This window comes from Equus caballus, chromosome 8, assembly GCF_041296265.1.
Source record: "Equus caballus isolate H_3958 breed thoroughbred chromosome 8, TB-T2T, whole genome shotgun sequence".
NCBI lineage: Eukaryota > Metazoa > Chordata > Mammalia > Perissodactyla > Equidae > Equus > Equus caballus.
In genome coordinates this window covers 48627286-48640267 of record NC_091691.1, presented here as the reverse complement: position 1 = coordinate 48640267, position 12982 = coordinate 48627286, and the positions used below count along the sequence as shown (strand labels likewise).

General features: G+C 41.0%; 1 protein-coding gene across 14 annotated transcripts in view; it reads left to right on the top strand.

The window, feature by feature from the left end:
* GREB1L (GREB1 like retinoic acid receptor coactivator) overlaps positions 1-12982 on the top strand; it is a 242418-nt gene that overhangs the window by 174841 nt on the left and 54595 nt on the right. For all 14 annotated transcript variants that reach the window (XR_011420953.1, XM_023647520.2, XM_070220750.1 and 11 more), the window contains 4 exons: positions 2171-2497; positions 3545-3673; positions 4229-4363; positions 7181-7378. Coding sequence is in view for 13 of the 14 variants with exons in the window: in XM_023647520.2 (XP_023503288.1) it covers positions 2171-2497; positions 3545-3673; positions 4229-4363; positions 7181-7378 (789 nt within the window). In the remaining variant the exon portion in view is untranslated. The remainder of the gene's footprint in view (positions 1-2170; positions 2498-3544; positions 3674-4228; positions 4364-7180; positions 7379-12982) is intronic.

Genomic DNA, 12982 nt, shown 5'->3' with positions numbered 1-12982 from the left:
AATAAATTTCTGTTATTTCACAATCTGAAAATCTTTTGAAGTAGATAATGAAATCAGCAAATCCAGAGATTCTTGGAGGGCTCTGAGTTTGTTGAAACCTTGTCTTTTCCTATTAAGGGAGCTCTATCTGAAAAGCCATCAGAACTGCTGCCTGGGCTAAACTGAGTTACTGGAGATCAGCACTTGAAGGAACAAAAATTACTATCATCAAGCTTGCGAAAAATGGAGAAAAGGCTCCTGCAATTTAGCTATAAAGGCTGAGGATGAAGAAATGATGGGAGGTGATTTAAAGCAAGGCGTTTTACTCTGAGAAGTCTCTATCCTCATTTAAACTTTGATCCATTTTCCTTCACCTCTCAATTTCCAACAGTAATTCAGTTAAAACTCTATAAAACTAAGTTTTAAGGCAATGGAGAATGAATGTGTTTGATCATTTTATTTTCCCAGAATGCCTTTATATTTGGAATTAATGCTGCCTAATAGAACGTGTTACGTGGTCGTGGATTGGAGTGGGTCTTACGGACACACCTATTAACCAGGCCTCTGAGCCTTAGGTCGTCTGTGAGAGGCAGGAGGGAACTGCAGACAGTCAGAGCCACACGCTTTTGAGCTGTCGTTTGTTCTGATGGAAGAAAGTGTTAAATAGATGACCACCTTCCCTTCACCTCAGACAGTCAGTACAAATCTATCCACTTTGACATTGCTTCTAAGTGTGTACCTAGTGACCACTAAGCATGATGCTAATTTGAGAAAGCTGAATGAAAATCAGAAGCTTTGACAGCTCCCGGGTGATAGGAAGGCACCCACCTCCCCCTGGCAGATAATTGAGGAGGACACGTGAGACATAAACACAATGTAAGCATGGCCTTTTCCTTGCCCTCTTTCCATGTACAAAAGAGAAAACTGTCTGTGAGGATTTCACTCTCCTACGTCCCTCTGACCTATAACCAATCCGGGAAAAACTGTTTTCTCCAAATACAATAGTTTATTTTTGAAATGTATAATATTTTATCCGATATTCCTTATCCTAAAACATTACTAATCTTTCATTTTCTTACTTTCCCAGAGAAGATGGGCAGGGGTCAGGGAGGCCACTTCGATCCCTGTTGGAGGAAGGAAAGATTTCTGACTCAGTCGAGGTGCCTCCTTCTCATACACAAGCAGAGTCCCTCATCCCTGTGTTCTTCTGCAAGGGGCTGTTAGCCCTGGGTTCTGAGGCTATTGCTTGACCTCAGATCACAGACACTGAGGGGCCTGCATCTGTTTACGGGAGGCTGAGTTTCAAATCTCAAGCCCACACAGCAAAAGAAATGACTGAATGATGGGAGTGAACATAGTCTCCCTGGTTTCTATTTAAACGAAACGTAAGAATCCATTTCCGTCACTTAGATACCACACATCGACTTACTTATTTTGTCCTAAAGGCTGGTTAAGTTTCTAAAGAGAATAAGAGAAACAAAATCCCCCTAATTCCCAGGGCCGCAGGTCACCTGTATAAACTTAGCCATAACCACAGCTGGTGGAGATGACTGAATGCCACACTTAACAACCCAGAATGCTGGAGAATAACTAGGCCATGAGAGCATTCCCTGTCTGGGAAGGTTTGACGCTGCCTGAATATAAATTGGGAGTGAAAAACAATTAAACCTAATTTTCCTGTGGACGGTATTCTCAAAATTAGGTATAGACGCAATAAATTAAAATGTGTTTCAAAGTACCAATGAATAAAATGAGAAATGAGTGAAACCTTAAGTTGATTGTACACCAACAGGTTAGCTTCTTACTTCATTAGTCGTTAACCGTTTCCATGATGCCAAGTTTATAGGTCAGGAAATATGGCACCTTCAGTGACCACCTCCCAAGGCAGACAGTGGAATTGATACTGTCTCTCAGGACTTCCTCTTTTAAGCATATCAAGGTTAGAATGAAGGGAAACAGAAGCCTGCATTTAAAAAAAAACATTGAGGCAGAGAGGGAAGAGAGAAGGTCACTTCACAGTGGGAAATGGTTAGTAGGGGCTCTATAATTGGGGCCCCTACAGAACAAAAGAGCTTATTATTTGCCACTTGGGGGATAGTGGGCTTAGAAGGACGGCACACTGATGTGTGTGTGTGTCTCCTTTCTAGCTGTGATTTTTTTAAAACTCTAGCTGTAATTCTCTTCAATTTAGGTCCTGATCAGATACCTCTCAGAGAAGAATTTGAGCGAATTATGCTGAAAGCTATGCAGGAATTTACTCTGAGAGAGCGAGCCCTACAGATGGGCGCTCAGTGCACACCTGTGTCACCAGGACAACTCCCCTGGCTTGCTAGATTAATTGCCAGCGTATCCCAAGACTTGGTTCACGTGATTGTGACCCAGAACTCTTTGGCAGAGGGCATTTCGGAGACATTGAGGACTCTCAGTGAAATGAGACACTATCAAAGGCTACCAGATTATGTTGTGGCAATTTGTGCATCAAAAATCAGAGGAAATGAATTTTGTGTGGTAGTATTAGGTGAGTAATGCTATCTGTTGTGTTCTTTTTAATCCATTCCTCCAATCATCTGTCCATTTGAAAACTATTTGAGTGTTTCAGGTGTCCATGTAGTTAATCTCTGGTAAGTGCTCCAACTTGGATTTTTCCTCCTAATTTTAACTTTACCTTTCCTCCTCAGATCAGAATTTTGTACCCCTTAGTTTGGCTGGTGTCCCTGTCAGCTGGTTGTGGGAGCATTATTTCAAAGCATACCCTAGTAACAGATACCCTTGTCTCACGTAACTTCTGTCCTTAAAAGGTTTTGGAAATGTTGCCACATTAACATGTGATAAAGCCATTGCCACAGGTGGCCTAAGCCAGTTAATCAAACTTGCCAGGAACATCACTCATGTATTCACCTCCTCACTGAAGAGGATATTTAATGTTACAACATTGACTCTAAAGAAAAGGTTTAGAAAGCTGGTACATTACAAAATTTATTTTTGTTTCTGGTGCTGATTTTCTATCGGGCACCATCCTGAGTAGCCATTGGGACTACGTTTTGCTTTTCTTCTCTCTAGTAAATAGCTCTCACCTCTTCCTAGCAAAGAGGCCAGATCCTCTCACATTAGCAAAACCTGCCTGTCCATCTCTCTATGATAAGTATCTCTTTCAGAAAGCTTCATCAGAAAGTGTAATAATCAATTTTTTTCATTTTAGTTTGTAAAAACAACAATATGTTTATATTTTTAAGATAGATATTCATAATAACCATGAAAACACAATTTTTAAAGGTTTTTCACATTCTTCTCTAGTCTTTAAGCACGTGCATGGTGTGTTTTTACAGTTACAAACAAGAAGCTATGTCATTTTTTCCCTTGATTACCTAACATTATATTATAAACATTTTCTGTTTAAAATTGTCATTTCAAATTCTGTGTAATTGTCCACCTTTTGATGTGCCATAATTCTCTTAACCAAGTCACTATAGTTAGATACTTCAGTTGTGTCCAGTGTTTGTGATGATAAATCAGATACCGGTGGACATTTGTTCTCTGGTACATCATCTCTTCCTCTGTTCTGCAGGTCAGCATCAGTCCAGGGCTCTGGCGGAGAGCATGCTCACCACAAGTGAGTTTCTGAAAGAAATCAGTTATGAGCTCATTACAGGAAAGGTCAGTTTCCTGGCGTCGCATTTCAAAACCACATCATTAGGTGAGTGGTTGTGGGATTCAGCCACACTGCCAGCCCCAAGCTACGTGATTTTCTGAGTTTAAATCTTAGCCTGTCAAGGAGATGAGAGTGACGCTTAAGCTTGCTGGCGACGTTCCTTCATTTGGAATGATTTATCCTGAGTATTTTGTTACTGACACAGCAGGGGGGTCCAGAGGACAGTGCACAGGCACTAGGGTGGGAGACCACAGCTCAGCCACTACTTTGTTCTGTCCTCTTGGGTGAGACTCTGTCTCTCCAGATCTCAGTTTTATAATATGTCAAATGGAGATAAGACAGTCCCATTCTGCCCACTGTGAGTATTATGGAGGCCAAGAGAGACACGGATGTGAAAGCATGTCAGTTATAAGCACTATACAAACGAGGGTAGTCTGGCTATGGAGACACTGCTATAGGGATGGCCAAGTGTAAACTTGGACATGAAAAGCTGGTTGACCAACAAATCGTGATGAAAAGCCAGCTCAACTGCCCAACTTGGAGACTGATACAAACATTTCATTCCTTGTAATCTTCTCATCTCTGCTTTATTGGTAATAGGCGATGACCTGGACAAGCTGCTGGAAAAAATGCAACAAAGAAGAGGAGACAGTGTCGTTACCCCTTTCGATGGAGACCTTAATGAATGCGTGTCAGTTCAGGAGGCTGCCGCCATGATTCCCACGCAAAACCTGGGTAATGTCGCCTCAGACCACAAATTGGAACTCAGCCCTTAGGACAGACATTATAGAAGCTAAGTCATCCTGAGGTTTTGAGGGCTCTTCTTCAAGTTACAGACTATGACAGGCTTTCCCTCATTATCTACATGATAAATCTGGCTCAGATTAAAAATGTCGTACCATCTGGCCTGGATCAAAGGCCTTGTTCTTAGTAAATGTCTCCTAGAATTAAAATCAAAGTCAAAGACTTTATTTTAAGCAGTCTCTCTCTCATTTTTTTTTTCCTTGAAAGATTCTAGGGTCCTTGGTGTGCTTTCCTTAGCTCCACCAGCTGTGCCCAGAGAGCTGTCAGTGCTTGCTGAGGGCTTCAAAGAGTTGCTTAGAAGAGTCTAGACTGCAGCTGTGCAGGGCTCCTGGCTCTCCACTCCCTTCATTTGCTCTCTGACGTGTAAAACACACCTCATCTCAGGGATAGCGAGGCCTTCCTGGCAGATAGAGTAACGATACCCATACATTATCTGCCCTAAAACAAGCTTTCAAGACACGAAGGGGGATGGTGGGACGAGGGGTGAGGAGTTCAATCATTAGATTGGATTCCTTTGGGTTCAGGTTTCTTCCTCAATTCCCTATTTGATAGGGACAACATAGGAAAGGACAGAAAAAAGAACAGGAGAAAGATAGATATGAAACAGATCGGTGTAAGCTGCTGCTGAAAGCCTTTTGGCCTCTGCTTGGTAGGAATGTATCATTTATATATAAATATTGCCTCAGCAATAAAAGTGGCATGGCTTGGCACCAGCTCAGTTATAAAACAAATTCAAATACGAGCAATAAAATTTTTTGACTTCTAGATGTTATTTGATAAGAAAGTGATCATCTAGATGACCTAAAATGTGTTTATACTATTTTGAATTATGAACAAAGTTAGAATTTAAAAATATTCAGAGTACTTACAGATCCCATATACATATCCTTGATTCCCTGTTTATGAAACATTACTTAAAGATATTTTTAGGTTTTCTCAAACTTCAAAATTTGCTAAATTCTACAAAGTTATTCCATCATCTATGTCAGTCTCCACCTGTGTAATCTGTGAAATGAAATAACAACCTATCAGAAGACAGATTTATTTTGATTGGTAATCTTTGTGGGTCAAATTATTTGGGCTACTATTAAAAGTTGTGTAACTGAACGCAGTGGCTTCGTCTCTTGGTGAGTGCAGACCCAAAAAGCAGAAGTAGGTGAAGAAAGGTTTATTACGTGCACAAGCAGTGGAGGATACTGGAGATAGCTTCCAATGCAGTGCTTCCCCAAACAAGAGTTTGAAAGGTCCTTTTATTATTAGTTCAGAGTAGAGTTCATGAATATTCAGTTAAGGAAAAGGTGACAGACTGGGGTTTATTGCCTAACAGCCATGTTCTTTTAAGACACATGTGTAGCACGTGCACATGCTACTACATATGTGACATGATCTAAAAATGGCTGCTTTGCCCCTCCCACAGGAGGAGAATTTAAGATGTTAATGAAATTACAATGGAAACAATTCACTTTATTTTAGAGCAGTTTGAGGCAGCTAGATCCGGCTTCAGCTGGCTTGCTTGTGGGAACCTTCTGTGGTTAGGCTCTTCCTGAAACTTTGTCTGCAAAACACTCAACAGATGATGTTAGTTTTCATCAAATCATGAGTACCCCTTTCTTTGCCTGGCTCCTTGGTTACAGTAGCAGCTTTGGGCTTTTCTCGTGGGTTCTCTCAGCCAATAGGGAGACCCACCTGTATAAATCCCCACTCACTGTCAGGGTTCCATGGTGGCTGGCTTATCATGACTATGTCTTTGCCTTGACTGCATTGCAGTTTGATTTTAGAAAACATTAATTAGCACATGTTAATGGGGTCCTCATGTGTTCTAGTCAAACTTCTACACGTGTTCCTGATAAAAAGCAGCCCTTTAAAGAAGTATTAAATGTTGCCTGCTCAGGTATTTAGCTGGCTAATCCTGTCTCTTCCGTTGTTTGTGTGTGTGTGCGCTTGCACATATAAGAGAGATTGATTGCTTGGTTATAACTTGTAATAAAAAGCTACTGGCATGCTTAGAGTAAGTACTGGGCAATGTTTCTCTAATACGTCACCTACTGAGTGGCCAGCTGGCCATGTCATGAGCCAGGTCTCTTCAGATAGTACAGGCGTCAGCACTGGAGTTGACCTCAACCACCTAGACCTGCCAGGTCACAAGCACTGGCAAAGTCAAGTGGGAAGAAAGGTGAAGGCAGTGTCTCTGTGACCTCCATTATGCAGTCAAAGGGAAGGGAATTTAAAGTCATGTTGCAACTGACTTGCTGGAGAGGAAATGTTTATTGTGGTGCCATCTAGAAAGGTTCAAAGGAACTCAGCATTATTATGTTTACAGCATCGCCTCCTTCCCTGAACTGGGTCTGGGCTCGGGCACTCGACCTGTGCTGATAGTCCTAAAGAAAACTGGAAACTCTTTCTTCCCCTTTCCAGAGATGAGTCCTGGCTTCAGCTGCAAGGGTGTGGTCTGTCCCTGCCATTTCTGGGCAGGCGAGGGGTGTGGAATTTGTGATTTGTGAAACAATCAATTGATTTAAAATAATACATTTGTAAAATTACCACATCCACTCTTGAGCACATCCTTTCAGCCAAGAGTTCAGGAAAACAGGCCAACCTATTAAAACTCAAAAGAGAGTGAAAATAGGAAGTGAGAATTCTTGCGGCCAGAGCATTATTTTACCGTGTGCGTTATATGTCCCCTCATGGATTCATAGTGGCCATCACGGAAGTGAATTAATCTTGTTCTTATGACTTTTTTTATTTTAGATTTAGATAATGAAACCTTCCAAATTTATCAACCACAGCTAACAGTTGCCAGAAAACTCTTATCCCAGGTGTGTGCTATAGCAGACAGCGGCAGCCAGAGCCTGGACCTTGGCCACTTCAGCAAAGTGGACTTCATCATCATAGTCCCAAGATCAGAGGTTCTGGTCCAGCAAACTCTGCAACGGATTCGACAATCGGGTAAGATTGAACTTTCAAAGAGGACCCTACCTAGATCCAGCCTTAGATTCCTTCTGCCTCTTTCTTTTTCTTAATCCAAATGTTTATAGGACACTTTTTTGCAGTAATAAAAATCATAAGAGCATTTTAAATGTTACTTCAAATATGTGTAAGTTTTCCCTCAAAGTACTCTGACCTTTTTCCCTCCTGGGTCAAGAGTCAGTTCATATGCATGCTTGCCTTATACTGTTAAGTCTATGACATAATCGGTGGACTAGAAGCTGGTCACTCATTTATGAAGAGAAATTTTCTCACGGCAAGGATAGCCTTGCATGGGGTGATGGGGTCTATGCCACCTGAACTCCTTCCATGGCTCGGATGTGTCACATTCTTGTGGGTGGCTTCTTAGACATTTAGCACACCACCAGCACATTTTCAACCTAGAAATCAGAACGAGATCCTCCAAGTCAATAATGATAATGCCTCATTAAAAAATACAAAGTTAGAACTTCTCCTAATGGCTTTAAGAGAATGAATATGGAGGAAAAAATAATTTTCTGAGAAAATATAAAAAGGTTGGGAGCAAAAATTTTAGAAGTCTGTGGTAAATAATCCCTTCAAACATAAAATTTTCTTAAAATTAGAAGCAGTAAGGAATTTAGAAAATTGGGACTGCTGAAAATTGCTTGCCTTTTGTAAACTAGATTTGAACAGGAAATTGTAAATGTCAAGTTGTTTCTGAGTACCTTAGCTGGGAGAAACACACATGCAAACACACGTATACACACAGATTTTAGCTGGAGGATGAATCCTTTTGCCACAGTAAAAATTTTTATTTTCAATATATTTAAAAACAAATAGAAAGCAGAAAAATTCAAAAGAGCTTTAAATGCAGTTTATATGTTCCATGCCTATCATACAGTGCTCCTTCAACTTTAGCATACATACAGATCACCTGGAGATCTTGTTAAAATGCAAATTCCTCTTTAGTGGGTCTCGGTGAGCTCCACATTCTGCGTTTCTTTTTTTTTTAATTGAGGTATAATTGACATACAACATTATAGTGGTTTCAGGTGTACAACATAATGATTCAATATCTGTATGTATTGCAAAATGATCACCACAATAAGTCTAGTTAACACCCATCACCATACACAGTTACAGAATTTTTTTTCTTGTGATGAGGACTTTTAAGATCTACTCTCTTAGTAACTTTTGAATATGCAGTGCAGTATTATTAACTATAGTCACCATGCTGTACAGGACATCCTCATGGGTTATTTTATAGCTGGAAGTTTGTACCTTTTGACCCCCTTCACCAACCACCCACCACCCACCACCAATCTGTTCTCTGTATCTGTGAGTTTGGTTGGTTGGTTGGTTGGTTTTGTTTCTTAGATTCCCTGTATAAGTGAGATAATACAGTAGTTGTCTTTCTCTGTCTGACTTATTTCAGATTCTGCATTTCTAACAAGCTCCCAGGGCATGCTAGTGCTGCTGGTTAGAGGACCATACTTTGAGTAGCTCAGCTATCTGGGAAATCTTTCACTGTTAGTTCCGTGAGCCAAATGAGCTAACAATAGATATTTCCCCCCTTTAACATCTCTTAGTGGCTGTGACTGACACTTGTAAAGCCTTCTGGGGGCCCAAGCGCCTGGTTAACAGTGCAATCGTCTTTTTGGCCTCTAAAATTCTGAGTGACAAGTTCCAAAATGACCTGTTGGAAATACTGAGTTATAGGTGATTAGCTAGAGAGGGTCAAATGCCTTCTCTCTTAGCTTTCCCAGAAACCAGAGTGAGTTCTAGGCTCCCTCAGCTGCTGGCCATTTCTGCATTTTCTTTCTGCCCCTCTCCATTGTGGGAAATGGATGGGCTTCAGTTGCCACAAGTATTAACAAGATTTTTTATTTCTTATGGGTTTTCCACTTTCATACCGTGGAGGGAGTGCCTTCTGTTATAGGTGTTTTACTTGTACCAATTGGCATTCGTGGCCTTCCTGAGTCTGTGATCTGATATCCCAAATCGAGCTTGAGCAAACACATCATAGCACCTGTTTCAAGTGGTGAAATCATCCATGGTCAGCGGTTATGCAGAGCCTTTTCCTGAAATAACCTCTTGATGACCTCTTCTTTCACCTTTCTTAATAAATATAAGACCCTAAATAAAACCTTGCATTTTTGATAAATGAAAAAATTTGTATAGGTCCTTCATTTTCCCATCTCAACAGCCTCAGATTTTTCCACAGGGAGTATCTTAAGATTATCACTCCTCAGAAAGGTACCAGAATTTGACATAAGGTTGGAATCCAAAAAAATCAATGTTATGAGCAGATTTGGAAATTCAAGGCGAAGCATATTTTAAACATTATTCACATCTGGCTTTGGCATACGCATTGAAGTTTTGCGGCAAAAACAATCACTTCTGTATATTTAAAAATAATTGTATTCATTTTCATTATAGAAAAAGCATAGTTATGGTATTCTTTATTTTAAAAAATAAAAGAAAGTAGGAAAATTTAAACATTTATAATCCCACCCTTCAAGGATAACCACTGTTAAAATCTGGGTGTTAACAAATGACTTAATACCTAGTGTTCCGGTCTCTGTTTTCTCCCTGTGCCTGTTTTTTTCACTTGAAATTATAGTGTGCACTTTTTCCAAGTCATTAAAGCCTGTAAGCATCGTTCTTAATGAATGTATAGTATTCCACATCATAACGACACCAAAATTTATTTGTTTTGACATTTAAATACTTCATATTCTTGGAACACATAACAATTGATAATAGAACAGGAAAGACCATGTTAAAGTGTAAAGAGAAAGTGTCCAGAGCAGAGTAAATAGCAGGAGATTATCCACTAAAAGAAATCTTAACAATCATAGCTTTGAAAACAGAAAGGATTCTCAAGAAATCATCTGATTCAATTTCCTCATATTTCACCATGTGAATCAAGGAGAGCTTCATTGGCCTAAGGTCACAGAGGGTAGTACCTTGTGGACGAGGGCCATGTTTTCCTCTCTGTGTGCCTAGCGCCTCATTTGGTGCCCTTCTCAGGCCTGGCACCAGTAAGTGCTCAACTACTGTTTGAACAGAGGGCTGGAGGGAGGGAAGGGACAGACAGAGGGAGAAACAGTGTCCAAGTGCTCTGCTTTCTGGTGCCATTTGCCTTTCCCTAAAGGAAGCATTTCAGGAGCCAGCCTCCCAGGAAAAGCCCCAGGCAGGGAGACACGGCCAGGGCATGCAGAAAGGGCACATCCTTGGCAGCCCACACGTGGCTGAAAGAAAAAAGTGAAAATAGAAACCATCATGTTGTTGCAGACCCAGCACAAAGGCAAAGCATTTGATACCTCAACTCACATTCTAATTAAGGAAGAGAGGCAGGGAGGAAAAGAAAACATCACGGAAAGAATTTGAAGGTGAAAAAAGAAATGAAATGGGTTAAACAGTTTTAAGTTTGCCCCAGATGGGCTTGTAACTTGATCAGTGGAGAAGCAGCATAAAGAATTTTTAGACCACAGGAAATACTTTTGTTTTAGCGTCATTTAAAAAAATATGACATTGTGGCATAATTGTTCCAATTCAGGAGACCTCAAATTCTGTAAATTAGAATCCTAGAGTATCGGTGTAATCAAAATGCAAGCTACTTTCAATTCAAGGTAGGTGGGATGAAAACAAGAAGTATTTGTGACTGCTCATATTTTCCTGCTTTTCGAATGGTGTCTGTGGGAGCCCCAGTGAACGGGAGCAGATCTGGCAGTATCCAGTCAAGGAAATTTTATCATGCTCAGTGGAATGACACAAATGTGATGCCTCCACACATGCCTGATTATAAAAGAAACAGAAGTTTTCATCTGGTAATATGTAGATAGGTTATTCTATTTAAATGGACATAAGGAAATTTTAAGGAGGTGGTAGAGATTAGGAGGGGAAGTGAAGAGCGGAGGAAGCCATTTTCACTTTCTAAAATATATTTTCTTGGTCTCATCAACCTTATACCTCCTTGTCAGTCACCTAAAACTTAAGCAGAAAAAACAGTATTTATTGGGCAGTGACAAAGGCAGCAAGGAATGGGGTTCCAGGGAAGAAAGTAGTTCTAGGAAACCATTCTGTCCTGAGGTAGAATAGGGAAACGCCAGAGATTCCTTTGTACAAATATAACAAATACCTAAAGTTAGCATTCTTAAAGTCAATTTCCAACTACGGAGTTAGCTGCCCAGTGCCCACCCCTGGTTTATAAATGTTGGCACCTGGCTCACAGTCTTTGCCTCCCAACACGCCATCATCCAGAGGTACTTCGTATCCAGGTGGAGGACCCAGCCAATATCCTAGTTTCTCAGTACCTTAAGCTGCTCATCATCAAACACCTTTACCCCTGCTCCTTCACAACCACCTGCTCCCCAGTCATATCCCAGACTCTGCTGGATCCTGGAATCATCTCCAGATATCCCCAGTGTCAGACCATAGTTTCCTCTCCTATATACTCACAGTGTTGGACACTGTGGGGAAAAAAATCAATCTTTCCAATTGATGCAATCATATATTCTTTTTTGGTTCTTTAGTTGGACCTCTCTCCCATTCTCCATAGTGGCTGACTACTACAGACTCTATTTCACTCAAATTTCTGACCTCATCTTTCTCTCTTAGCAAATGACCGTGCCACCTACTTCTCCCTTCCTCTGCCCCCAAAAGAAGAAAACTTCAGATAAAAACATCTTGATTCCAAATCTAGAAACCTAAGTGTACGCACACCTCTCTCTTCGCCTTCCCTCCTGATCAGTGACAGAGCTGCCCTCCTCTATTTAAGCCCATTCTCCCCCCTTGCTCCAGGTGCCATCCTCTCCTCATTCTCCTGGACCTCACACTATTGATTATCTCTTCTCTCATTGCCACTTTCAACTTCTTTCTCTCCTGGGGCTCATTCCATCCATTTAAACCTGCCTCACTCTCTCAAAGACAAAATAAGCCTCTGTTAATCTTACGTAACCCTCCTCTGCATCCTCCTCTAGCTAACTGCCAAGCAGAGTGGTCTGTTATCTCCATTTCCTCAGCTCCCAGGTGCTTTCAACACCCTACAAACTGGCCTGGACTTCCAACTCCCACCCTTATGGGACTCTCCCCAATGTTACCAGTGACCTTCTCAGTCCTTATCTTACGTAAACTCTTGACTGCACAGGTGACTTCCATTCCTTTAAACGCTGCAGTTCCTTTAGCTTCCAAGGCATGCTCTTTCCTAGGTTTTCTTCTACAACTCATGCACTGGTGCTCATCTGCGCCCTGCAGTGCTCCAGCCATGGCACGCTGCACCATGTTGTGCCCGTGTGTTTATTAATGTTCTTTCTCTTCAGCTGCATATTCAGGGAACATGTCTGTCTTGTCTGTGGCACAGCAGACACTTAATATTTGCTGAAATTAATTTTTTGTAACACTTTTTTGAACTGAATTTTAAGTTAACATCTATTTTAAAAGGAAGACATAGGAGTAATATTTGTAGTCCTCTGGCAAAAACAAATGTAGTCATTAAAACCATGTTTTAGGGGCCAGCCCCATGGTGGAGTGGTTAAGTTTGCACGCTCCCACATAGCAGAGCCAGAAGGACCTACAACTAGAATATGCTACTGTGTACTG